The 26481-nt window shown below is 43.8% G+C and overlaps 1 protein-coding gene across 1 annotated transcript in view; it reads right to left on the bottom strand.

Annotated features, from left to right (window-relative positions):
• BTBD7 (BTB domain containing 7) overlaps positions 1–26481 on the bottom strand; it is a 464036-nt gene that overhangs the window by 53465 nt on the left and 384090 nt on the right. The window contains exons 8-10 of the mRNA XM_078660088.1: positions 20786–20975; positions 6758–6936; positions 5193–5621 (exon numbers count right to left, since the gene is read on the bottom strand). Of these exons, the coding sequence (XP_078516214.1) occupies positions 5193–5621; positions 6758–6936; positions 20786–20975 (798 nt within the window). The remainder of the gene's footprint in view (positions 1–5192; positions 5622–6757; positions 6937–20785; positions 20976–26481) is intronic.

Raw genomic sequence — 26481 nt, 5'->3', positions numbered from 1 at the left:
GGAAGCGAGTGTTGTGGTCTGAACTTCTGGATCAGTGACTGAATGCTGTTGATCCTCACAGAATTTGGCTGAGCTGTGGCTGCCAGAGTATCGATCGTCGCACCCAGATACTGCCGCACATGGGCTGGCTGAAGGTGCGACTTGGGATAATTCAGTGAGAATCCCAGATCGTGAAGAAGGTGAATGGTGTGGGACATGTTGGCGGGACATGTTGGCGGCGCACTCCTGGGCCGACTTTGCTTGGACAAGCCAGTCGTCCAGATAAGGGTAAACGTGAACGTTCTGCCTCCTGAGGTGCGCAGCTACTGTCGCCAGACATTTTGTGAACACTTTGGGCGCCATGGTCACCCCGAAAGGTAGGACCTTGAACTGATAATGCCGACCCTGAATAGTGAACCTGAGGTATTTTCTGTGTGATGGATGCAGTGGAATGTGGAGATAGGCATCCTTGAGATCCAAGGTTGCGAGGAAGTCTCCCTGATTGAGCAACGGGAGAACCTGCTGCAGTGTGAGCATATGGAAGTGTTCTGACAGAATGTACTGATTCAGGGGTCTGAGGTCCAGTATGGGTCTTAGGGACCCGTCCTTCTTTGGGATTAAGAAGTACAGGGAGTACACTCCCGTGCCTTCTTCCTCCACCGGCACGAGCTTGATTGCCCCTTTTTGCAGCATGACGAGCACCTCCTGCTGCAATAAGTGCAAATGCTCTGTGGACATAGGACGGTGTTTTGGTGGCATTTCGGGTGGAGTGGATGTTAACTCCAGACAATAACCGAACTGGATAAGTTTCCTGGCCCACCTGTCTGTGGTGATGGATTTCCAGACGGGCAGGAACTGCTGGAGTCTCCCCCCGACAGGTGTAGTATGGTCGGGGGGCAGTGACAGGGCGTCACTGTTTGTTGGTGGCGGAGGAGCGTGAGTTGTTGTTTCCACGACCTCTGCCCTTGGCGCTGTGGCCCAGATAGCCACCTCTACTTTGCTTGGTGTAAGAGGATTGGGCCCCACCTTTATTGTATTGCGTTTGCTGGGACATCTGGCCTCTGGAAACACCTCTATTGCCTGAGCGACGAAAAGTGCTGCTCCGAAACTGCTGGGACTGGAGAGCCCCCACGGATTTTGCAGTTTCGGTATCCTTTTTTATCTTTTCTAAGGTGGTATCCACTTCAGGACCAAATAACCTATCTGGGTTTACTGGCTGATTGAGGATGGTGGTCTGTATCTCCGGCTTGAAACCGGAGATTCTGAGCCAGGCCTGGCGTCTCAACATGACACTTGTGTTAATGGCTCTGGCCGCGGTGTCCGCCACGTCCAGTGCACACTTAATCGAAGCGTTGGAGATAAGCTTCCCTTCCTGAATAAGCATCTCAGCTGCCTCCTTATACTGATCTGGAAGATGTTGCAACAGGGTCTCTAGCGTGTCATAGTGTGCCCTGTCATATCTGGCCAGTAGTGCCTGAGTGTTAGAGATACGCCAGACATTGGCCGCTTGAGCCGCCACCCTCTTCCCTGATGCCTCCAGCACTTTAGATTCTTTGTCAGGGGGAGGAGCATCACCAGTGGTCTGCGAGTTCGCCCTCTTCCGGGCATTAGAAACGACCAGAGAGTCCAATGGCAATTGGCCTTTGATGTAGGTGGGGTCGCCAGGTGCCGGCCTATATTTCTTTTCAATCCTAGGGTTGATCACCCTGGCCCGTGTGGGTTCCTTAAAAATGTCTGCAGCATGTTTTAGAACCACTTTCAGCATGGGTAGTGTCTTGACAGTCTTTTCTGCCGTGGAAAAGGTATCAAAGAGGAAGTCCACTTCGATAGGGTCAGCATGCAGCTGGACACCGTGGTTTTTAGCCGCCCTCTCAATTAGAGCATTAAATGCCGCAGAATCCTCAGTAGGAGAGGTTTTGACATTGTACACCAGAGGGCCCTAGGCAGTTTGCGGATCCCCTGCATCCATGAGTCTTGGTGATCCTCAGGATCAGTGTTGGCAGGAAAGTTATACTCCTCGTCCTCACCTTCTCCACCCTCCACGTCTGAATAAGTGGGTGAGGGTGTAGCCACTCGTGGAGTCCGTGGAGCAAGAGGCTCCACCAGAACAGGGGAGTCCACAGCAGGCTTCTTGCGCTTTAAAGGAATAGTGTAGGACTCCAAAGGCTGGGTTGCCGTGATCTTCCTCTTGTAGAGGGTCAGTTTCCCGGTGTCGGCGTCGATAAAGTGTTCCGACTGTTCCTCCACCGAGGGTTGTCGAGGTTTTAAGCTCCCAAGCGGCTGAGAAGGCTTCGACGCCGTAGACACTTGGACGGGCGCCTCGGTGACCGACCGTGGAGCGAAGGCCTTTGGTGCTACCTTCGGCGACAATGTAAACAGGAGTGGCGTAGAAGACTTTGGCGTTGTGGCAGCCGGCTTCGCGGTGGAAGCATCCTTCGGTGCGGCCGCGGAAGCCTTGTTCCTGATGCGTTGTAGAGAGTCCGACACCTGCTTCGTAAAGGAAGCGGACGGTTTCGTCGACCCGACAGACGTCTTCGGTCCACCTGCGAGTGAAGACTCGAGCTTCGATGCCTTGTTCTTATCCGGTCGAGGCACAGGATCAGCCCTCTTCGGCACACCGTGCCCTCCTTTGGCGCCGACTGCCTTCGGCGCCGACGTTGTCTTGTCGGTGGACTCTAGTACTGGGTGCGGGGCCCCAGTCTTTGGTTCGACACCTTTGGCCGATTTTGGCTCGACGCCCTTGATCGACTTCCCCGGGTCGACGGCCTTCTTCGGCTGCCCCGAGGTGTCTGAAGACGAGGAGGCGGCCAGAGGGACAGACGTCTTGTTTCGACGCCGTCTCTATTAGTTTCGATTTCGTCGACACCGAAGGTTTCGGTTTCGTTTTGACCAACGTAGGCTCCGCAGAAGTGTCCTTAGCCGGGCCCGTAGGCGAGGCCGTGGATTTGGGTGGAAGGTATCTACCTTGACTCCAAAGGCTGTTGCCGCGTTCTTGATGAACATATTATAGACCCCAATGTCATCTGGCGGCAAAGGCCTCGAAGGGTACGTGTCCACGGCCTCTTCTGGGCTTTCGGTGTCAAGGTCCTGCCACTCCAGGTCCTGTGTCCCCGAGGATGCCGAGCCGAGGATCGTCCGCTGATCGTCGTCGCCCTCCTCCTTGTAGTAGAAGGTTTCTTCCTCTGGATGGTCCAGGGTCTCGGGACTTTTCGGCAGCTCCCTTCAAGGACTTCGACTGTTTTTAGAGAGTCTGACTCAGACTTTCGAGGTTCTGTCAGGGGCTTAGGGGTCGTCGACTCTCCTACCTCTTTAGAAGTCTTCTTATCGGTCTCTACGACCGTGTAGTAGTTGTCTTCTCCGGCAACGTTGTCGTCCTCGTCGCTCAAGAGCCCCAGGTCTCGAAGAGACAGTGGTTTCCCTTGCCTTGCATGTTGTAGTTGGCTCTTCTCCGTCGCTCTCTAACCCTGAGAGTCTTCGGTGTGAAGGCGGAGCAGGCGTTGCAGTCCTTGCTCTCATGGTCGACCGGTAGGCAGAGGTTACAAACCGGGTGCTGGTCCTTCTGCGCGTATTTGTGGTGGCAGTTACGGCAGAATTTAAAAGGTGTCTTGTCCATTTCTTCCGCTCAGGGGCCCCCTGTGTGCGCATTCTCCGGTGGACGTCGAAGTTCTCCAAGTTCTTCTTCTCCTTGCTGGCTTGATGGTGTTGTTCCTCGTCGTCTTCTCAGTCTTTTTCGTGCAAATTCGACTTTTCTGCATCTTCTTTCCTCCAAAACTCTGGAGCCCCTCGGGAAGGATCCAGGCCCAACGGCGGAAAAAAGAATCTGAAGATGGCGCCCAAAGGTGGGAGCTTCCGCAGGAAGCGTGCAGACGTCACAGGAAGTACACCAAAAGGTGGGACGTCGACGGCCATCTGGGCTACGAAAAAAAAAAAGGACTGCGATTCCGGATCCAACCACTAGACCGCGGAATAATGCACAGCATAATGAATCCAGAAAGATTCAGGCTGCAAAACTGAGGGATAGAATGTCCGGGAAGGGGGGTGGGGGGGGGGGGGGGGTGGGGGGGGTCGGTAGTATTTTGAGATACAGCTGTCTCATCAGGGTACATATGGTAGCGGTTGTTTGCCAGTGGTTTCAGGAATAGGATAAAGAGAATGGGAGATCCTTGAGGAACGCCAAGAGTGATCGCATGGGGCTTAGACAAAGATTGATTCATTTTGACTCTTGGGTATTTTTTGGGAGGAATGAAGAGAACCTTTGTAAAATGACCCGTGATAAGCCCATCCTTTGCTGCAGTAAGGTCAGTAGTTTATCGTGTTTGACCGTCTCAAAGGCAGCCGATAAATCAAGCAATATCAAAAGGAATGAATCATTTCAATTGAGCATTTTTAGTAGGTCATCCAATATAAGAGTAAGTGCAGAATCCGTGCTGGTCCGAAAAGGGATTGAGTACTAAAGGATGTTTTCTTTCAACAGAAAACTGTAGGTTTCTTTGCAGAGCTACTAGCCACCACAAAGCAACGTTGCAAGAAATTTGTTGCAAATTAACCTTGAGCATTGATTCATTTCTTTTTTTTATCATCCCCCTGACACTCATCTAAAAGAGTGACGCCGATACATATGAAAATCTTGCAATTTGGCGAGTCCACCTAGCCTTGAGAAAGAAGCTTATCCACGAAACGTGGTGGCTGTAGCAACAAAGAATATGAAAATATGTTAAACTACAGAAATGGCAACTGATTTGATTCATGGACATTATGATGAATAAAAATCCTTTTAATGTTAAGAAATCAGCATCATTCGCACTTCATAACTATAATCACGTTCTGAGTGTTAAGGTTTGTCTGGTACATTAGATATAAACAAGTGCAACTGGAGGGTAACGTGTATGTAGGAGGTGTGGCGCCGGGCAATTGTCTTAACAACTCTTGCATATCTGTTTAAACATGAACATATATATGCACACAAACAATAGTAGAGCTGCGAATCTACAGAAACAGGACTTCAATCTTTGGTCTAGAGAAGGGATGAAGATGGCTTCACTGCTCTTCACATCACACTTTGAAAATACAATTGGCTTACAATTAAAAGCAAATGAGAAGTTCTTTATATTAACTCAGATCAACAATATGAATTGTGGTAATTTATTAGATGGGCAATATTGGGGAAGAGTGCATTGTAAACCTTAAACAACCTGTATTTCAAAAACTCTTACCGCTTGTTGCTCAGCTGCCATTGCTGCGGCTGCTGCTGCTACAGTCTGTCTCCCCATTCCTGTAGTATTAGTGCAATCAGGTGGTGCAACTTTGGCACCAGATAAGTAAACAGGTGGGTTGGATTTTGGAACAGTTCGGGTATGAAAGAGCGAATGATTGCAGGGATATGAAAAAGAACGTGAGGGATGCTGGCTGGGCACCCGCTGCTTCCAACCTACACGGAACTGGCTATGTATAGGGGTGGCTGGTGGATGGTAAGGAGGAGGTGGAGGGGGCAATGGTGGGTGAAAGGCCACATAAGAGTCTAGATCTGTAAACATGGTTTCTGTAGCAGGGGTGCTGTTCACTCTACATCGTCCAGATTGACGTACAGGTAGAAGTGGGCTTTCATCTCCAAATCGTTCATCTGGAAAAAACTTGTGAGGGTTCTAAAAAGGAGACAAGACAGATAACACTTTAGTATAAATTCATTCATCAACTAATACATTTCGTTAAAATAGATTTCTATTCCAATTAAGTGAGGATTTACTGATTGAAGACCAGAATACAGTAACAAACAATTTGTTTATTGCACGATATGGGCTTGAAAACCTTCTATGCTTCTTTTACAATCGTCTAGGAATATAGTTAAAAAAAAACACTTGTTTCAGTAGTCTCAGGGTCCGATTTAGATCTCGGCAGACAGGTAACTACATCACAACGGTAAAGGACATTCCATCCACTGAATTACAAATCCCACTCTGTACTATCGGAATTATATTTCTGCAGGCGGGATATCCAACACCTTTGTGATGGAGTAACCCATCCACCGGCATCTAAATCAGGCCCTTAGTGTTTCAGTTTGTATATCTTAAACCAATGAAGGGATACCTAAGAATTACACGGCTATCAGAGCTGTACAATTCAAAAACTCAAAGGAGCAACATGGGACTACTAATCATCCAACTTTCATTCCCAAGAGTCTAAAGCAGGTGACTGACAGTGGACCTTCACAGTTTTATTCCCAGTCTAATATTTCTCTCTAGAACAAGCAAGCCCATCATGGTCCAGAGTAACACTTTTGAGTTGCAGTCATTTAGCCTATCGAGAATACCAACTCTTTAAAATAAAATGGATGGATGACCGGCCTCTCAAACTTAAACAAGGATTTAATGTATAATTTCTTTAAATAATACCACTAGAAGATGATCGGAAAGAAAATGTTTAGACATTAACATTGGTCGCCCCATATTTAAAATCATGTCTGTGGTTAAATTTAAAAAAAACATCAGTTTGGTTTCCTAATGGTGTTTCAGTAATTTTAGAAAATACCAGGCCCTTTTTTTTTTAAATCCAAGAAATGTGTAACAGTCTCAAACTGGTGAATAATGGACAGCCCTTCACTACCTGGTACTAGACTGTGCAGAGAGACATAAGCCAGCTAAGTCTTTGTGCAGTAACTTGCAATGCACATGGCACCACAGGAAACTGTCCCAATGAAAGTGCATGTCATTATGTATCTCCTCTGCTGTATAATAGGTCCAGTTTCAGAGCAATGTTTTGATCTAATCCATCCAGTATTTACCTGCAGAAGTTCAGCAGCAGCGTCCGAGAGAGAAAACTCTCGCAACACACGAATCTGAATTTCGTAGCTGACAGTGGCTCCCTCTCCACAGTTAAGAGCATATGCTCTTTGCACTTGTTCCGTGTGCCGAAGTTCCTGCAAACGCTTGACCATCTCTTTGACAACACTAAGATGAGGAACTGCAGAAAGAAAAACAGAAAAAAAAGTCAGAAAAAGGAAGGAAAACTTTGTGGATTGAATCGTAATTGTAGAACTCCTTTATGGGAATGCACTTCAGTGCTGACTGCACATAGAACATAGAACAGACAACATTTAATTAATTGTATGATATATATATATATATATATATATATATATGGTCACAGAAACATGGGAACTTTGTTTGTAGTTAGCCGAGGCATCGGATCATCTGTTGACCCACCATCATTACCTGCAAAGCACCGAGAAGCGGGTCAAGACTGCTTGACGGGAATAGGTCACTGGATTTGCGCCTCCAACCTAGGTGCCTGTGGGTTCGATGGTCGAAAGAAGGGGCCACAAGGCTAGTGACATTTAAATCTTGCCACGTTTTCCCACACGCACTGGATATTCGCACGCTGCATTGTGGGACTGGTAGTCCTCGGTATCTGCGCAGCGCTAAGAAGAACCCAGGGCAGGGGAGCCTCATTCGACTGGGAAGGAGGGGCCGTATTTTAAGACTCAGTGGGAAAACTGTGTATTTGGACTGCTGGCACTGATGAAAGCTATGCGCTGAAATCGGTCTGCCTAAATCTCAGAATAAAGCAGCCTGTGAAACCCCTGTTGTGTCCTTTGTTCTTCTACCGGTTGGTGAGAAGTGTTTGAGTATATGTATATATATATATATATATATATATATATATATATATATATATATATATATATGTATATATGTATATATGTATATATGTATATATGTATATATATATGTATATATATATATATATATATATATATATATATATATATATATATATATATATATATATATATATAAGCTGCCATGAACCGAAAATAGTAATATGGATATGTTTACATGCTGTCAGAAAATGTAAAGGCTATATAATATATACACAAAGGGAGAAAGTGGAATCCATAACATTGCCTTATTTGCACACAAGTATTTTTTCACTATCTATGGTCACGTGGTGTTTGAAATGTAAAAAAACAAGTATATATATATGCCGATATGTACTGCATGCCCGTTATGTGAACAAGGGTGCTTGTTACCCGAAACGCGTCATGCCGAGTGGAATACTCTATGCTGCCTGGTGGTCCGTTATTTCTGTGGTGGAGAGACAAAGTAGTTGGATATATGGATATATATCCAATCAATCAGGTAAGCACAATTAGAGGAAGCCACTCGAAGTATCTTACACTTAGGTTTATTTCACGTTTTGCCGGTAAACAGTGCAAGGCTTCAGTTCTCAAAAGTTAATAATGGCCATACGCGTTTCAGGACAAACCAAATCCCTTCATCAGTGGCCGGTGTGGCGGAGTTTCTGAAAGCTCTGTTAACGTAGCGCACTTAAATGTAGTTCCATTTACCTGCCCCAGTGGGCGTGTCCTCGCTGGGACACCTGGGCAATGTAGTGCAGTAACAACATGTTTCCCAAGTGGGGCGGCTTTGCAGTCCCTCCATAACCAAGTCAATGTTATTCAAGTGAATTCGAGGCACTGTTCCTTTCACTGCGTACCCCGCTTTCCAAACATGAAACAGTGTCCGCAGGTAGCACCAACCTGAATGGCGCCTTGTCTGCTCTTCTCACCGTAGCTGCAAACAACGGAATGTCGCCTGCACGGTTCCGCCATCAGCGGCGGCGGGCTTCCTTCCTCGACCGTGGCCAGCCGAAAATATCCAATCAATCAGGTAAGCACAATTAGAGGAAGCCACTCGAAGTATCTTACACTTAGGTTTATTTCACGTTTTGCCGGTAAACAGTGCAAGGCTTCAGTTCTCAAAAGTTAATAATGGCCATACGCGTTTCAGGACAAACCAAATCCCTTCATCAGTGGCCGGTGTGGCGGAGTTTCTGAAAGCTCCTCTAATTGTGCTTACCTGATTGTCAAACCGTGAACAGGGACTCTTGCAGTCCGAAACGCGTAGGTGGGAGACCTACAAGAAATAAACAGCGGAATTTAAAGAGTGGTGTGCGGCGTGTTTCTTATACAAGAAATTATATATATATATATATATATATATATATATATATATATATATATATATATATATATATATATATATATATATATATTTCCCCCAGGAATAATCCGACAAGGCGCAGAATTACTTCTTGGCTGCAAGCATGGACACGAACCCAGTTTTAGTGTAAAATTAGTTTATTCGACCTCGGTGCTCCCAATCGTCACGACGCGTTTCGCGCTTCACAGAGCGCTTGATCACATGACACAGTTATCCACCAAGCATAGGTTTAAATACAAAAATCACATGACATTAGAGCCTACAACTTGTATAGACATAGAAGAGTTCTAAAGTCATTGAACTACGCACGACATTCGGGCTTATCAGGCATTCATTACACTTTACCTTTTGTTGTTTATAAGTGGTTGAGCCAAAGCCTATCGTGGTAGTATGGTATGTAAATTAGTAAACCTGATGCGTGAAAATTAAATAAGGGTGATAGTGCAAAAACGGAGAGAAGTAAATATTAGAATTTACAATCCAAAAAGATTTTTTTTAGTATTTTTTAAAATAATGTGAAACGTACAGAGTGCGACGTTTTTTCAGATGTATGAACAATTAAAGATTATTTTGTGCTTTTCTGTGCAAGGTGTACTAGCACACATATTTAATTATAAGCATGGAAACACTACGGAGCCCCATATGTTCGAAATGTCCATGTATGTTTCAGGCCGTATTAGAGGGAATAAAGTGCTGCAGTGATTTATAAATTTCTGTGTTTGTACAAGGGAAAATGCCACAAGTACACCGGTGTCACACCATTAAGTACATCTAATATCGGTCAAATACCTTAATGATTAGATGTGATCCCCGGGTAAGTAATGGTCATCCTAGATAATTCAGATTCGCAATTTGTGCAACTAGTGCTGGTTTCAAAGAGATAAGAACTTACATAGAATATTATAGAGTAATAACAATCAATATAAGGCAAGTAGTAGAAATACATCATAATAGGGTTCATAAATATGCTTATAAAAACCTAAAAGATTGGTTACTAACAGGCTAAAAGCATGTATTTCATATAATGCATCTAAAAACCTATAAGATTGTATAAATTGATTGTTAAAAATCTGAATTGATTCAACATTAATACATAAATATAACTCTGAAATTCATAAAATTCATTGCAAAAATTACGAATCCTATACCTTACTGTACAATTTTACAAGCTGCGGCCAATATAAATCTCAATATTTACAGACATGTATACAGGTCCTCCGTAATATTGAGGCCTGAAGGCTGCTTTGTATTCAGTTCGATGATATACTGTGTCTCGAGTCGGCGAAGTTTCTCCTCCCTGTTACCACCCCGTCTGCTAGCCAGTACACAATCAATTACAAAGTATCTTAATTCACTGCTTCTAGACTTGTGTTTGATCTTAAAATGTCTATCTACTGGGTATGTATTGTCTTGATTGGATATTGCCCGTAGATGTTGTAAGATTCTCTTGTGTACAGGGAGTTTAGTGCTCCCTACGTAACACAGATTGCAGGGACAAACTAGTACATAGACTGCAAATTCCGTCTTGCACGTCAGTAGTTTGTTGATCTTGTGTTCCCTGCAATCAAAGGGTGAGTGATAGCTGGTCTTATTTATAGCTTGCTGGCAGGCCTTACATACCTTGCAATTAAAAAATCCTGTGTGTGTTTGGTACCAGGCAGAACTTTCTAAGACTTCAGGGCTGGTTTTTATTATTTCGTCTTTCATGGACTGTCCTCTCCGATACGTAATGGAGGGCCTCTTAGGGAGGTCTTTTCCTATCACCGGGTCTCTGAGAAGTATTGGCCAATTCTTGGTTATGATGGTTTCTATCTCCTTGTATTGAGCGTTATACTGCACTATGAATCTGAATTCAGGTGACTTTGTGGTGCCCTCCCCACTATTCTGTGTTGTCTGTAAGCCACCAGCCAATAACGAGGATCTGTCTTTCTGATTGGCTTTGAGAATCGCTGCATCTATCATTTTAGAAGAGTAACCCCTTTCAGTAAATCTCGCCTTGTAGTCACTTTGTGCAATTGTTAGGTCAGTTTGCCTGCTGTGAATTCTTTTCAGACGTAGCATCTCCCCATAAGGGATGCTGTTCACTAAATGTTTGACATGTGAACTTCCAGCATGCAGGGTGGAGTTGCCCGCTGTGGCCTTACGATGAAACTTGGTTTCTATTCTACCTTGTTGATAAAAATCTCAGTGTCCAGAAAGGTGATGGAAGTTATACTCAATGTAGCTGTGAATTGGAGATTAAGGTTGTTTTGATTTAATTCTGACACAAAGGTTTCAGCAGATGTCATATCCCCCCTCCAAATCACAAACAGGTCGTCAATAAAGCGTAACCACGTTATAACATTGAGTTGCATGATTCTTGAGGGTTGAACCAAATGGACCAGCTCCTCCCACCAGCCCATGTGTAAACACGCGTAGCTGGGGGAGAAGCTGGCCCCCATGGCAACACCCCTCAACTGCCTGTACATCAAGTTGTTGAACATAAAAACATTATTGTCCAAACACAACTTCACCATTTCCAACAACATTTCCCTGTGGTCAGGCATTTCTGGTAGAGATCTTTTGAGATAGAAATCAAGTGCATTAAGTCCATCTGAATGAATGATACTTGTATACAGCGAGCATACATCCAATGCAATTAATATATAGTCAGGTTGCCACTCAATGTTTCTGATTTTATTTAGAAAGTCACTAGTGTCACTGACATAGGACGGAAGCTTTTTGACCTCTCCCTGCAGAAAAAAGTCGACATACTGCGACATATGTTCTAGGCAACTGTTCCTGGCAGAGATAATTGGGCGTCCAGGGGAATTTGTAGGATTTTTGTGCAGCTTGGACAAAAAGTACATTGTCGGAACGACAGGATAGTCATTTTTGAGGAATTTGTGCTCCTGACTGGTGATAAGGCCTTTGGATTTCCATTTGGAAAGTTTTTTATTGCAGTTTGCATACATAGTCTTAAGTTCTGTCCATGAGAATCTAGTGTAACATGATCTGTCGTTGAATTGTAAAAGAGCTTCCTTCATGTACATGTCTCTATGGATTAGCACAATATTGCCTCCTTTGTCCGAAGCTCGGACAATGACCTTACAGTTTTTTTGTAATTTGGTTATTAGAGCTCTGTAGTTCGCCGTTTCCTTATTGTACTTGTGTTTGCCTCTATAGATTTTCATATTCAAGTCCTTGAGTTGGCTGGTGACTTGTTCATGGTAGAGATCTATAGAGTCTTTTAACATGACTGGCATATATTTGGATTTGGCTTTGAAATTTGTCAACGGCTTTTTTGGTTGAGCAGGTATTTCACCACCAATCGAAGTATTGCTGTCGGACTGGATTGGAGATAATCCACTCTCATTTGGTGCATTGGATTGCCACATTTCTGCTAGTTCCTCCATTAGATTTTCTGTGGCTTGAGAGCTTGGATTTACATCAGATGTCAAAGTTTCAGGCCCAATATTGTGTTCTCTTTCAAATTTATTTAATAAGAAATGTTTCTTTAATTTGAGCTTCCTTGTACTTTTATATACATCCAGTCTTGTATTTACATAGTTAAAGTCCCGTTTGGGACCGTATGATAGACCCAGGCTGAGAATTTCTTTATCTTTGTGGTTCAATTCAATACCAGCAAGGTTCACAATTGTTTTGTCAGGATCTGTCAGGGTTACCGATTTTTGTTCCAACCCCCTTTCTTTTTGTTTTTCCAGTTTCCCCCTGAGTTTGATGGCTTTCCTCCGCTCTCTTCGCTTGCAGTTTTTTGAGCGGCATAATGTTGTTGTCTTGTCCGAGGACGTAATGTTTGTCTTCTGTCCTCGCAAAAAAGGGCCAACTCTTCATCCAGTGTGTTTTTAGGCCCCGCTGCGCTGCCCTTGCCTGTTCCTCTCTCTCTAGATCACTATCAGGATTTGAACTTTCTTCTGGTATAGAGGTCGATGAGCCTGGGTTTATGTTTTCTGGTCTTACAATTCTGGCTGCTTGTTTGTTTTTTCTTAGTGCCTCAAATTTCCTAGAGAAGGTAAAGATCTGTCCTGTTTTGTAATCCGTTTTGTCACGGAAAAATTTATAGGTTTTGCGATTGTTTATGATTTCTTCTTCTTTTTTTAATTTCGTGCACATTTCCTGTCTTAATTTAGTGGCTTCTTCCACATTATTGAGAGTTTCAATTTCCTCATTGATCTTATCGATTTCTTTCAACAGTTCAGTTCTGTCCAACTCTGCATGTTTGACTAAAATTTGCATTAGTCTTTTCGAATTGTTCAAATTGAAGTCAGCCCATTCGCGCATTAGTGTGGGGTTAGGTTTGTCATAGGTTGGTGCTAGAAGGATACGGAGCCCACGAGGGACCCGATTAACATCCAAATACATCTATATCTATATCTTTTCATACCTCTTGAGAAACCCAATGTACTTTTTGGCTGCGGAGTACTACTTAGTTATGTGTATTTATATAGCACTTCAGGACTCTGGCAAGGTCACAGAGTTCCAATTTTCATCTAGGTGTTGGGGCTCTGGGTGGTGTATGGTTGAACGTGTGTTGGTTGTGGCTTGGCCTATCAAGGGGGGAAATGGGTACAAGGCGTGAAAATTGGAGCCAGGATACAATTGGTGCAGTGCATACGTATGGATGGTATGGAGCCCTGCACACAATGAAAATAACCATCTTTAAGTGTAGATTGATATAAAACGAGGAAACCGTTGATGCCATCTGTGCAGTCCACATATTATAATTATATATTGGGTAAAATGGAACTCTGGGATCTGACCGGGATCCTCCATATATTTCCAGCTGTCCAATAGCACAGTGGGAATAGAGCAGCAGTGCCTAGCTCCAGCGCTGGATGGCAAATTGGGTATTTTTTTTAATTAACAGATGGCAAGTCACAAAAATGTATCATTATTATTGATCTGTTGAGCCATGAAAGAAGAAACGGCCAAGTTTTTACAAAAAATGTTCACGTCTAGTTGGTTGCAGATTACTGGTATTTTCTTGGTAAGGTGTTCCAAACATATTGGTAGAGACGAGTTGCCACCTATTTGGGTTTTCCTGTAGAGAGATGATTACCAGCAGTCCCATAACTAGTTTTTTCTATTGGATTAGGGTTAGTGTCCTCATTGGTTGGGTATTTGAGGGTTATGATTGGTTTCTGGGTCTGTGATTCAATCAATGTAGGGGTGGGACTAGGGCTAGGGTTAGGATTTCTATTGGAAGTAGGGACTGGGGCTTCCTGTGTTATTGGTTGTTGGGACTAGGGTGGGACTAGTGTTAGAATTCGGCCTTTAATTGGAAGTAGCGATTAGGGCTATTGGTGTTATTGGTTGTTGGACTAGGTGTTGGACTCAGAGTAGGGGTAGGCTTTCTATTGGAAGTAGGGACTAGGGCTTCCTGTGTCATTGGTTGCTTGGATTAGGGTTGGGACTACTGCTAGGGCTAGGGTCTCTATTGGACGTAGAGATCAGGGTTTTTGAAACTGATTGGGTGCTCAGACTAGGGCTAAGATTGGCTGTAAGGTCCTGGTCTCCTTTTGGTTCTAGATGTTAGGGCTAGTGTTGTGATTGGATAGTGTTAGGGTTCCCATTGGCTGAAGGGGTCACCTGACTACTAGGGCTATAAACGGCCAAGGCTTAGGGTCTCTCAGCCCGGGCGTCGAGGCGAAGGGTGGAGAGGACAAGGGTGAGTGCCTGTTTGAGCCTGTTCGAGACTGGCCGGGATCTGTCCCAATAATGCTGCCCATGTACTTGTCCCCCTGTATATAAGCATTTATTTTCACTATAGATAGGCACCTATCTGTGTATATTGATTTGTATAAACATGTAGAATAAATATATTGTAAAAAAAAAAAAAAAGAAATCATCTTTGGTCTACATGTACTTGCTTCCAGTGTGCATTTATGTACCTCCATGTACTTGGATCTGAGTGTTTGTTACATTTCTTCTGAAAAAGCATATCCAATGCACTATCCTATTTCTCATCCTGTACCTCTATTAATATCTTTAATCTGCATATACTTTACTCCTTTATGCATCTATATACTTTCAATGTACTTATGGATCTATATTTATCATTTTCTTCTAATTTAGCATTTTCAATGCACTACCCTATTTCTCAGCCTATACTTCTCTCAATATATCCTCTGGGCCAACCTTCTGACTCATCTCTAACTTCTTTCTACTACTTTTTCCAATGCACTACCCTATCACTCACCCTATACATCTATCAATATATCCTCTACATCCACTCTCATTTATCCCAAACCCCATACCATGACTATGACCCCCAAAATAACCCTTTCTAGACTCTCTCCTACTCTACCCCTCCGTTCATCTGACACCTTTTACTATACCGATCCCCCTAAACAAACCTTTCTAAACTCTCCCCTCTGACTCTTCCCCTCCAAAAACCCTTTTACTCATCCAAAAGCCTCATCCTACTGCTATGACCTAACAAAAGAAATCCTTCACTCTTCTATCCGTCCACTATCCTTATCAATCAAAATAACAGACTAACATGTTCACTTCTCTAATTCCATATTCCAGTATACTAATTCATCCCTAATTATGGGTTCCATAGTATCGTGCTACTCGCTAACAAAGCGTTTCAACACCTCATCAAGGTTACAAACGATCTATAAATGCAAACCTTTTTACCTTTTTTACCCTTCCCCAACCCATCTTAATCTAAATAACTGACCTACATATCCACCACTCAAATTACTTCATATTTCACTATATTAATTTTCAACACTAATCCTTTATGGGTTCCGAAGTAGCCTGCTAGTTGCCAGAAAAGCGCTTCAACACCCCATCAGGGGTAACAGGAACTATATGAATGCAAACCTTTCTTTACCTTCTATCCCTCCGCTATCCTTCTCACTCCAAATGACTAATATCCACCACTCAAATTACTTTCATATTTCACCATGCTAATTCACCACTAATCCTTTATGGGTTTCCGGAGTAGCGTGCTACTCACCAAAAAAGCGCCTCAACACCTCATCAGGGGTAAGAAGCTCTATATAAATAAAAACTTTTTTTCTTCTATCATTCTGCTATACTTCCAAATCCAAATAACTGTCTAACATATCCACCACTTAAAATGTACTTGCATGTTTCACTATACTAATTGAACACTAATCCTCTATGGGTCCTGGAGTACCGTGCTACTCGCCGAAAAGCGCTTGGATGCCTCGTCGGGGGTAGTAAGCGCTATACAAATTCAATTACAATACAATACAATTGTTGATCCAATGTTCCTATTTTGGGAGAAATGTTTGAATTTAGATCGGATAGTCCATGCAAAATGCAGACCACTTTGAAGGATATTCTTCCACTGACAACGTAACACTGAGGGAAAGGGTGGTGTGGCCTTGTTAGTTCAGCCTAAGACAGTATCTGGCAGCTGCATTTTGTGTTAGCTAGAACTTGCTGTGCAAGAGCATAGTAAGCCCCATGTATTAGCATTGTCCAGGTGTGACAGTACTAAAGCAAGCAAGATCAGTAAACTAAGTGGATAAGTCAGGTAGGGGAAGATCTCCCTTAATGCTCCAACAGTGAAAAGATACAATTTGTCACATTGTGCACCTAAGTTTCAAGTGATATTTTAAAGTACCTAATGAGTTCCAAGTTTATTACTTCTGTCGATGTGTTGTATGCAGGTCCAATCGCCTTACGTCAAGCTCCAGTTGGACCAATTGTTGTCCACGTTTCAAAATTAAACTTAACTTTTGAGAGACTTCGCTTCAGATGTTCTTGTAACAGTCGGATACTGCCTGCAGGCATTAGGTGGGGCCACATGTTCTACATTTTACAGGCTCCCAATAGAAGAATAACCTTGATGTCCTGGACATAGCTGTAACAAGTTAAGTTTAAGGGAGAGAAGCTTAAGCTAGGGTTAAGTATGCAATGACGGAAATGGGGTGAATTACTGAGCTTTGCAGGACACACCTTTTACAAGAAGCACGGTGTTGAAGCAAATAGAAGCAGTGACATGAGAGTTTTGTGAGGTATGATTGAATCTATCGGAGTAGTGGCCCGCATTACAGTGTCATTTGGTCTTTGGAGTAGAAATGAGTGGTCCACCACATTAGCAAGATAAGATGTCAAAGAAGAGCAATGCAGCTACTCCGCTGGAGTCTACTTTGCTCTGGATGTCAACACATATTTCAATTAATATCGAATCGCTACCTCTTTCAGGTCAGTCTCCGATCCATCGTCCTCCCTGATAGTGCTTCTTGGCCCTCAGAGCTTGTCTGGCAAACTGTGTGCTCCAGCCTACCATTTGGAGAACAAAGTTAATTTAATAGACTCCTTTCAGGTGTATACAGATTTGGTTGAGGGATGCCTGGATGTCAGGATGAAAACTTCGGGGGGGGGGGGGGGGGGGGGGAGAGGTAAAAAGCGGTTAACAGCTCAATCTCCAAGCATGAAGATGATAGCTAGCGCAGGTTCAGGGGTGCAGCACTCTGCCCTGCTGCTGTGACAGGAGATCCTCCAGAAGTTGCAGCCTAAACGTAAGGCAGATTTTCATGCCCAGGAGTTCGGGATACTGTACTCTCCATGCCCATTCCAGGGTTACTAGGATGCTTTGTGGCAGATTGGTCCTGGTCATCTTCACAACTCTAGGCAGGAGAGGCATGGACAGGAAAGCACAGAAGACTCCAGAGTGTCACTCAATGCTGAACTAGTCTCAGAGTGAGAGACTCCTTGGAAACTCCAAAGCACAAAGTGTTGATATTGCACGTTCTCGGCTGTGACAAAAAGATCGAGCCAGGGTTCTTCCCATTCACGGGAAGGGCCCTGATCCACAAGGCGTCCACAAGGCGTCAACAGCTTAGCTTGGGGAACCCGCCAGATTGTGTGTCACCAGAAAAATACCTTGGCAGACCACATACATTCAGAGACGCAGAACCCCCTAGTACAGGGTCCACAACCCCAACCGGTCCTGCTTTTTGCAGAAGCACAAGGTGGTGGTGTTTTCAGTGAGCACCTGCACCATCTTCCGTTTGATTGTGGGCAGGAAAGCTTTCAACGCCAAGCGGTGCCTCGCAGCTCCAGAAGGACGATATAGCGACAGGACTCCACAAGACACTAGACGTCTCGGATCTCCACCCCTCCCCAATGGCCTTCCCAACCTAGAAGCGATGCAATGGTCAACACTGAGTTCTGGGTGGGATAAGGAGAGGGTTCTGCCGCTGACCAAACTGCGATCTTGTAGCCACCACTGCAGAGCTTTTGCAGTCTCCTTCGAAATCTGAACCTGATCGGAGAAATTCCCTGGTGCTGAGCCCACAGACTTCAGATCCCACTGCAAAACCTGCTAATGCCATCTGGCATGCTGGACCATGAAAAATGCAGGAGACTGTCAGTCCCAGCAGCTTTACAGTCATCCTTACTGACAACCAGGACAGAGGTTGAAACATTGGGATTTTGGCTCCAACATGCCAGACTCTGCGATCCAGCAGTGTCCAGAGTGACTCCCATGAAGGGGAGCATCTGAGAGACTCAGATGTGACCTCTGGCACGTTGACAGTGAACCCAAACAATCTTGGGAGTGAATCCCAACAATGTTGGGACGTTCATCATAGTTTGGAGGTGGGTAACGACTGCCTGGGGCGAGACGGTCTTCAACAGTCAGTCTCCAAGGTAGGGGGAAGACTGAGACCTCTGACCTTCAAAGATGTGTTGCAACTTCTCCCATTACTTTCGTGAACATCCAAAAGTGCTAATAAAGCCAAAAAGGGAGCACAGAAAGCTGAAAATGCTTTTGGCCTGTCATGAACAGGTAATGCCTATTGGTATGCTGGGAATGTAGTAATAAGTATCCTGCAGGTCCAGCGCTAACATTTAGCCTCCAGGCTCAAGGGCAAACAAGATGTGGGCCAGAATGAGCATTTTTAGCTTGTTTTTCACAAGAAAGAATTGAGATGGGGAAGGTCTAATATGGGACAAAGGCACCTGACTTTTGTAGGCGATTGACGCACCGTTTGAGGCTATTAGCAATCCTGGAAGTACCTACTGTAGCAACAGAGGGGACAAAGCTGTTGATGCAACTGGCTGATGGGAGCAGCATGCTGTTCCCCTACTATCTTTTAACCATGCTAAGTCTTCTTGGACCTCGAAAAGTCGGCAACCATCAAGAGGCATGTCCTTGAGGCTAGCCGTGATGTCTCTGAAATGCCAGTAGATCTCATCCATGCATGTCTACAATGGAATCAGTATTATTGAGCCCACAGCAAATGGTGAATGTGGCTGTATCGCAACCATCCTCCATGCCCTGAGAAAGGATGGCACATGTTTCTTCCAGGACCATAGGCAATAACCGAGCTGCTGAGTCCCACACAGCGTGAGAGTGGTGGCCTAGGAGGCAGCTAGACACAAGTGTGACGCTTGCGAAGGAGAACTTTACCATAGGTTTCCATCCTCTTTGATTCCCTGACAGGGGGAGAAGTGGGGAACAAACTTTGAACACTACCCTAAACTCCTGAAAAATTAACCCCCCATAGGCAACCTAGAAAAAATAACTCAAAGAACTGCTCTTCCAAAGATACTGATACACAACAATGAACCCTTTCCCAGAGGAAGTATCGCTGCAAAAAGCCAACATATATTACATAATTTCTAGGCTTACTTAATCCACAGTGATCCCTAGCACATCTACAGTGGTTGGCGAAATTGTCAGAGTTTGATTCTGCGGAATCACACAGAACTACATTAAAATTCCACCATATTCCACAGAATTCCACAATTGGGCGGAGTGTGCATTTGACACTATTTTCATAGCACAAAATGCACCCTGTGTCCAAAAATGGATGAAAGGGTGCATTTTGCTCTATGAAAACAGCGCAGCCAAATACCACTTGGAGCTCTTGCATACTCTGCAGTGATTAAAAGTCTTAATCACTGCAGAGTATGTAAGGGGGCCGAGTGGTATGTAGTGGTTTCTCAACTTTAGAAACAACTGCATAATGGAGTTACGCCGGCCGAGCGGAGGCATTTTTATTAAATCAGTAATTCAGCATTACAAGTAAATCACAGATTTTCCAAAATTCCTTGAATTCCACCAGCAGAATTGAAATCTCCGCCCGGCCTAGGTAGGTACTGATTGCTTGTATTACTCCTACCAAATCCATACTATATTATGAAAACCTTCTGCTCTAGAGGACAAGCACCAGCCCCAAAAACTGTACATTTTATATTACACGCCTTTTTGATCAGTTTTGTATATTGTCTGTTGCTTTATGTATCAACCTCTGCTATGTTAAGTGCTCTGCTACCAAATAGATCTTGTTCACACCCATATAAAACTACAATGAAATATTGTGATCATGTAAAAGTTGTTACGACTGCATTTTTTTGGTTTTTACTATATGGTAAATTACACTTTGTGTATTTTTATTATGCCGCGCAAAATACTTGCTTGCTAGTCATTGTTCTGCATACATTGCAAGAGGGTAGGAGACATTCTTCAGATTTTAAGGACAAGAAAGGACAAGAAAAAAATACAACAAAAAAATGTGATTATTGATTTAAGTAACCGGGAAACTAGTGACTTGAACAACGGGTAATTAACTGTAGCAATATAAAATAATGATATTGAGAAGTGTAATTTAAATGAGTGATTTTATGATTATTTGTTGCAAAATGTACCAGAGAGGAATGACGGTGAGGACTCAACAGACTGAATATCACCCTGAACGCTTTAGTATGCACATTTTACAAGTTTAAGGTTTCCTGCCACCAGTGGAGACTGGCAAAAAAACGCAATCACCTAAACTGTCAACACATTTCAAACAAGACAATAGATATTTCTTTACCTGGAATTTCGTTTGCAACCACTGTGGGAGGACTAGACTGGCTACTGTTCATTTGCTGATGATTGATCATATGACAGCACTGTGGCACTGCATTGTTTACCATGTACAGTGTGTCGGGAACATTGGACATTCTAACCATTCGCAACCGAACCAGATCTGTTTGTTCCACCATCATCTCATCTAGCACAGACTGAAAAAAGACAACACTTCATGAATACAACTATTAATATTAGCCAATAATACATCCAAGTTTACATGGGTACTGTTTAGATACTGTGCTGGTGCTAAAGACACTGAAGAAATTCTTTAAAGAAAACACAGGATAAAAATGTCACTACAATTCTCAAATACATCAAGGTAAATTAATTCCAAAGTACAAAGAAATTAAGCAAAAGTACTGTTTGCATGACTCTTCGTTTAAGGGCACCATTTAAAATGTATTAATTTTAAGCCAGAGACACAAACATCACTGATTATTCCAATAAGAGAATAAGCTGTGCAAGCCTTTTCAGCATTCATTAAATCATTTGATAAACAGGAAGAATCCTCCTGAGGTGATCTTTTAGCTAAAGCTAAGGCCAAAGTTGTTTTCTGAAATATAAGTGGGCAAGTGGCAACCCCCAAAATGAAAGCACACATTTCACAACAGCTTACCCGTTGCGAATCAGATACACAACTGCGGTCACAAGTCATTGATGCATTCCTCTTTGAATTACAAATAGAAGGGGGGCACCTAATTCACACCCCATTTATGATTCGAGTGCAAAAGCCTCATACGAGTTCGAAAGGCTTAACAGACTCCTAAAAAGGGCTTTCGTACAAAGGAAAAATATATTTTGCTATCCTTAAACCCCATGATTTGCGACTCACAGGCTTTGCAGCTGCAGAATATCTTTGTACATCATGCCCCAAGTGTTTTTCTCAACATATTAAGCAGTTGCAGGCATTCCTTCGCACACGAAAGGCCTTCTCAATGTAAAGTTTTGCTCCTTTTCAGTAGTGTTTGGTAAAATCAAAGTAAAATCAAGACAGCGCTTTTTCTTGACTGCTTTGTCAAGTGTACCTAAAAAATTAAGAATTTTGCTCTCAGAAAAAAAACGACATGTCTACACAGGGTAATTTGGAATATATATGATTTAATGTAGAGCTGAAAACAAATAATTTGGATGTTTCAACGCTGACTTGTTAAAGCAACAAGCCACATAGAAGCATCATTAGTAGTATAAAGACCTGAATTCTGGACTTCAAATTATCAATCAAAAAAAAATATTCACCTACAACAGGAAAATATTTTCTTGTACTGATATTTAATACATCACCAACTTGAAATATTCTGTATATCAGTACACATTGCTGCGTAAATTTCACAACATAAAGGTTTGTCACCAAAGTTATTGATAACAAAGGCCCTGCTACCATTACGTCAACAAAATCTAGATGGTATTATTCGGGTTTTGGGCATAAAGATTCTACACAGAACCACACTCAACAACTGGATGCCTCAGGGCACTTACTGGAATTATAGACAAGCATTTGCAATGCAATAGGTCGCACATTTACGAGAGTTTGAGCTATTGACATTGCAAATGACAATGCCTTTTATTTTTGCTTTCGTTTTTGAAACATAAATATAAGGCATTATCATTTACAATGCCAATAGCTTAAACTTGCATAAATGCGAGACCAATTGCATTGCAAATGCTTGTTGAAACTGATCGCCGTCCAGTTCTCTGCCAACAAAGAAAAATAACACTTTCTCTGATTTCCAGTCTTACTTAATTCCAAGCAGAAGCGCCAGGACTACCCAATGAATATCAGCAAGGACCAGTGCCAAGACTCTGTACTAGATCTTCACTAACCGATCGGCGCCCCTGGACACAGTGAACCATGGTTCATGACCTCCCAATCAACAGATGCGATAGCTATTCATTCATTTAGGTCATTCGTAGTAAATTGTACAAAACAGATACAAATAGGTTACTTTTGCTCATACAAAAGAACTATGGCCTTCTACAGAGACCTGCAGGATTCACATGATCTCTGTTTTTCCATCTTAGTGAAATGATGAACAACAATTTAGGGTATCACTTGTAAGCCGACAACAAAATCAAAATATTCAAGGATGTGGATAATCGCTACATTTTTTTTTTATATTTCTTTTTATTAATAGAGAAAAACGAGAGGAGATAATACACACAATGGGCATCATACAATAAGGTACCATTAAACGGTGAGCAGGTTCATAAACCGACAATACTTTCAAACAAGGGGTATGAATATCGACATTGAATAGGCACTTAGCGCAAACATTAGAATCATCAACCCTGTGAAGTGAAAAACGTCAATGCCCATCCACCCACATACAGGACAATTAATACTAGAGCAGACACCCAGAAATGTGTAAAGGATCAAATCAGGATAGGCAAACACCTCTCGTATAAAGGAAAAGGAAAAAAAAAAGGCCATGGAACTAAATAAAGGCAAAAACAACCCCCCCCCCCCCCCAATACCCCCCACCCTGCACCCCTGCAATGGCTACGGCCTAACCCCACTAGCAGCGTGCCTGTCGCCCCAGAACTAAAGACCTAAAAGTAGGAAAAGTGGAGGAGGAGAGATCGAACAGGCTCCCGGTCTCCCGTATCCCCGGCCAGAAGCAACCCACCCCTAAGGATAATCAAAACATTACGGAAGCAACGATTAAAAGCCAAACAACCCGGGGGAGGTCACAAATACCGCCCGACTCCCGTCACATTGTAAGCTGCAAATCCCATTTACGAAAGTTTTAAATCAAGACCCGAACAACAGAACTCATCCTTGGCCACAGCGATCCATTGTGCGCACTCTCTCTGCTCGAGCCGCCATCTTAAGGAAGGAATCAAAACAGTCAATAGAGCCAGAGCCATTACATTTGAGGCAATACCACAGAACTGGTCCACAAAGTCCGCAAACCAAACAAGGAGATCCGTCCATAATCAGTAAGTCACAAGAATGTACCGGAGCCAACTGGGGGACAAGGAAGAAATCAGTCCGATAGTCACTAAGGGCGCAGTCCAGGGGTGTACAATCAACTGTGTCCATCTTGGGCGGTTGCGCCATTGAGGATATCAAGTGGTGGAAGTTCCGAGTTCGTATGTTGTGGTTCGGGAGTTAACAAAAAACACCAGGTCCAGTTTCCGCACCGGGTCTCCTGTCTTAGGCGGGATCAGGTTCGCGGGTGACACAGCGTGTTCCAGATCTGGCAATGGGTCGCGGTCCGGTCTCAAAATCAAACCTTCAGCTGTTACGGTCATTTTATGGATGATGGTGGTGACCCGCAAGTGAAGCTTCTCAATGGCGGCCATAACGGTCCGAAGCGATGGCGTACAATCCGTTCGTTCCATCACCTCCCGCAGGGCAACAGATCCGAGTTATTAACCCCGGAGGTCAACTACTCCGGGGCAACAAGCACAGGAGGTGTAGATTGTAGCGGCGTGCAACCGTTAAGTTCGTATTCTCACACCATCGCCGTCCGCGAGGATCCGATGCCGTCGACCCCGAGGGGCCAGCAGGGACTTCGGCCCACAGACCCTGGCTCACAGTTGCCGATGCTGCTGGCCACCGCACACTCAGTATCAGCACGATCTCAGCACCACCATCCAAACCAGACAGGATAGGTTCCACTCCGAGAGACCGGTCTCCGCCCAGGTCCCGCGTCCGATGTTGATCAATTCCAATCAGGGTGGATCAGAAATGGAGGCCCCGGCTTCCACGCTGAGTTAGGCCGAGAATGAAAACACGGCGTAGTATCACCATTCGGGATGATAAAAAGCTCGGGATCGCAGCTTTGAGTTCAGCAACACTTCAGCCACACAGGAGTCCGGTGCGAATTCAGGATTAATAGCAGGATTTATGAGCAACTGGCGGAGGTCGGCGGAGCCGGGAGCTTACGCGGCCATCTTGGTTCCTAGCGTAGCTCCTCCCCAATCGCTACATTTTTAAAGAGAGCCTCTCACATGTAAATCATTTGGTAAGCCAAAATTGTCTTTGCATCAGTACAGTAAATACAGAAACCTTGCTCAGACTGTGCAGACACGTAGGATTAAATGTTGATTTGCTGCTACACCAGTTCCGTCAAGTAAAGTCAGAAACTTGGAATGCATCTTCAACTCCAAGTTACCCAACATTATGGATGCAAACAATGTACCCAAGAACAGTTTTACAGCCTTTGATGCATTTGTGAATACTCAATCTCCTATAGACATCATTAAATTACTCTTACACTTGCAGTGATCCTATCCCTTCATCATTGTTTTTCTACCTTTCACTGGGGCTTACAACATGGCACGGTTGATGCTACACTGAAGACATGTGTTTAAAGAAACTCTCCAGATAGACCTCCCTGTAGGTGAAGTGACCCCTCTCCTGCTAACTGAAGTATCTTTAAGGCAAAATGCAGTCGCTACACAAATTTCAAAAGTCAGCCCTGGTGAAATGTAAAATATGTATTTCTTTTGTATGCAAATGATAGAATGTTTCATCAATCGTTGCAGGCTATCTAGGCGCACTGAAGTGCCTGGAAGGCAGCGTGTTGGTGTGACGCAAAACACCAATAACTGCATTATTGGGTCTTTTGCTGGGTAGGAATACAGCATGGCGAGCCTAGCTCCCTCCATCACTCCAGATTCTCAAAATATTCATTTGTGCCTTGAAGGCACCACGTTAACGCTCTACAAAATACGAACCAGTAGGCTAATAATATTTATGTGTATCCTGTTAAAAAACCCGAGAGTGCACTCTCTAAAAGGCAAATTGTTGGCGCTATACCAAACAGCAACACACAGTTGAATCGTATAAATGTCGACATCTCCTTTTTGATGGTTCAGCACTCTGGCAGCACTGACCACACATTCTGTGGGTTCCATGAGGGTCAGGGACAGAGAGATAAGATGTTGCTTTCATTTTAAAAACGTTTACATATTTATATTATTGCCTAAAAAGCACTGCGTTTAACCGAAGGCAGCTCCAGGCTTCTGGATAGCCGAACAGAATAAATCAAATAAACGACCGTTGAAGCCATCACAGAAAAAAAGGAAAGGTTAATTAAACTAACAGGGCAAGATCACACAATGCACGGTAGGGATGTCAGGAATTTGTTTTTATAGTTCTTTACTGATAATATCGAATTGTAACTGGTTTTAATTTTTTAGAGTAGAAAACCCGTTCGACACGTGTTGTTTATTCAGTGCATGTCACAGTAACTAACGACACCCGGAGACTAACTTGTACATAATAGCGCCATGGAGCTGTTTGTTTCTAGGCGCAACCAGGCTCAACAGAGTAATCTCTTTTTCACAAACATGCGCTTCGTGTTGGTGTCCGCATCATTTGTGAATGCTTCTGAGCACAAGAACTTGGTCACCGGTGGATAGCTTTATTTGCCTGTGTTCACACACTTTTGTTCTGGTAAAGTCGGGATTAAAACAAGCCCGCATGCTTCCATAGCCGCCAGACCCATTAAACCGCACCCACTACAGAGTGGTCTCAGGAACAGGAGGGCCGCCTTGTAGTGAAGGGGCCCCAGTGGGCGGTGGGGGAGGGGTCCTCACACTAGCAGCCGTGCGTGTATGTGCAAGCACGGCTGGTGGTGCACACCCCTCCGGGTCTGCGGACGTGCCGGGCTCCTCCCTGCGGAATGCGCTCAGTGCCCCGACCACTGT

This window comes from Lissotriton helveticus, chromosome 9, assembly GCF_964261635.1.
Source record: "Lissotriton helveticus chromosome 9, aLisHel1.1, whole genome shotgun sequence".
In the NCBI taxonomy this organism is placed as follows: Eukaryota; Metazoa; Chordata; class Amphibia; order Caudata; family Salamandridae; genus Lissotriton; species Lissotriton helveticus.
The sequence above is the reverse complement of the archived record's forward strand: the minus strand, read 5'-3'. Positions and strand labels throughout refer to the sequence as shown.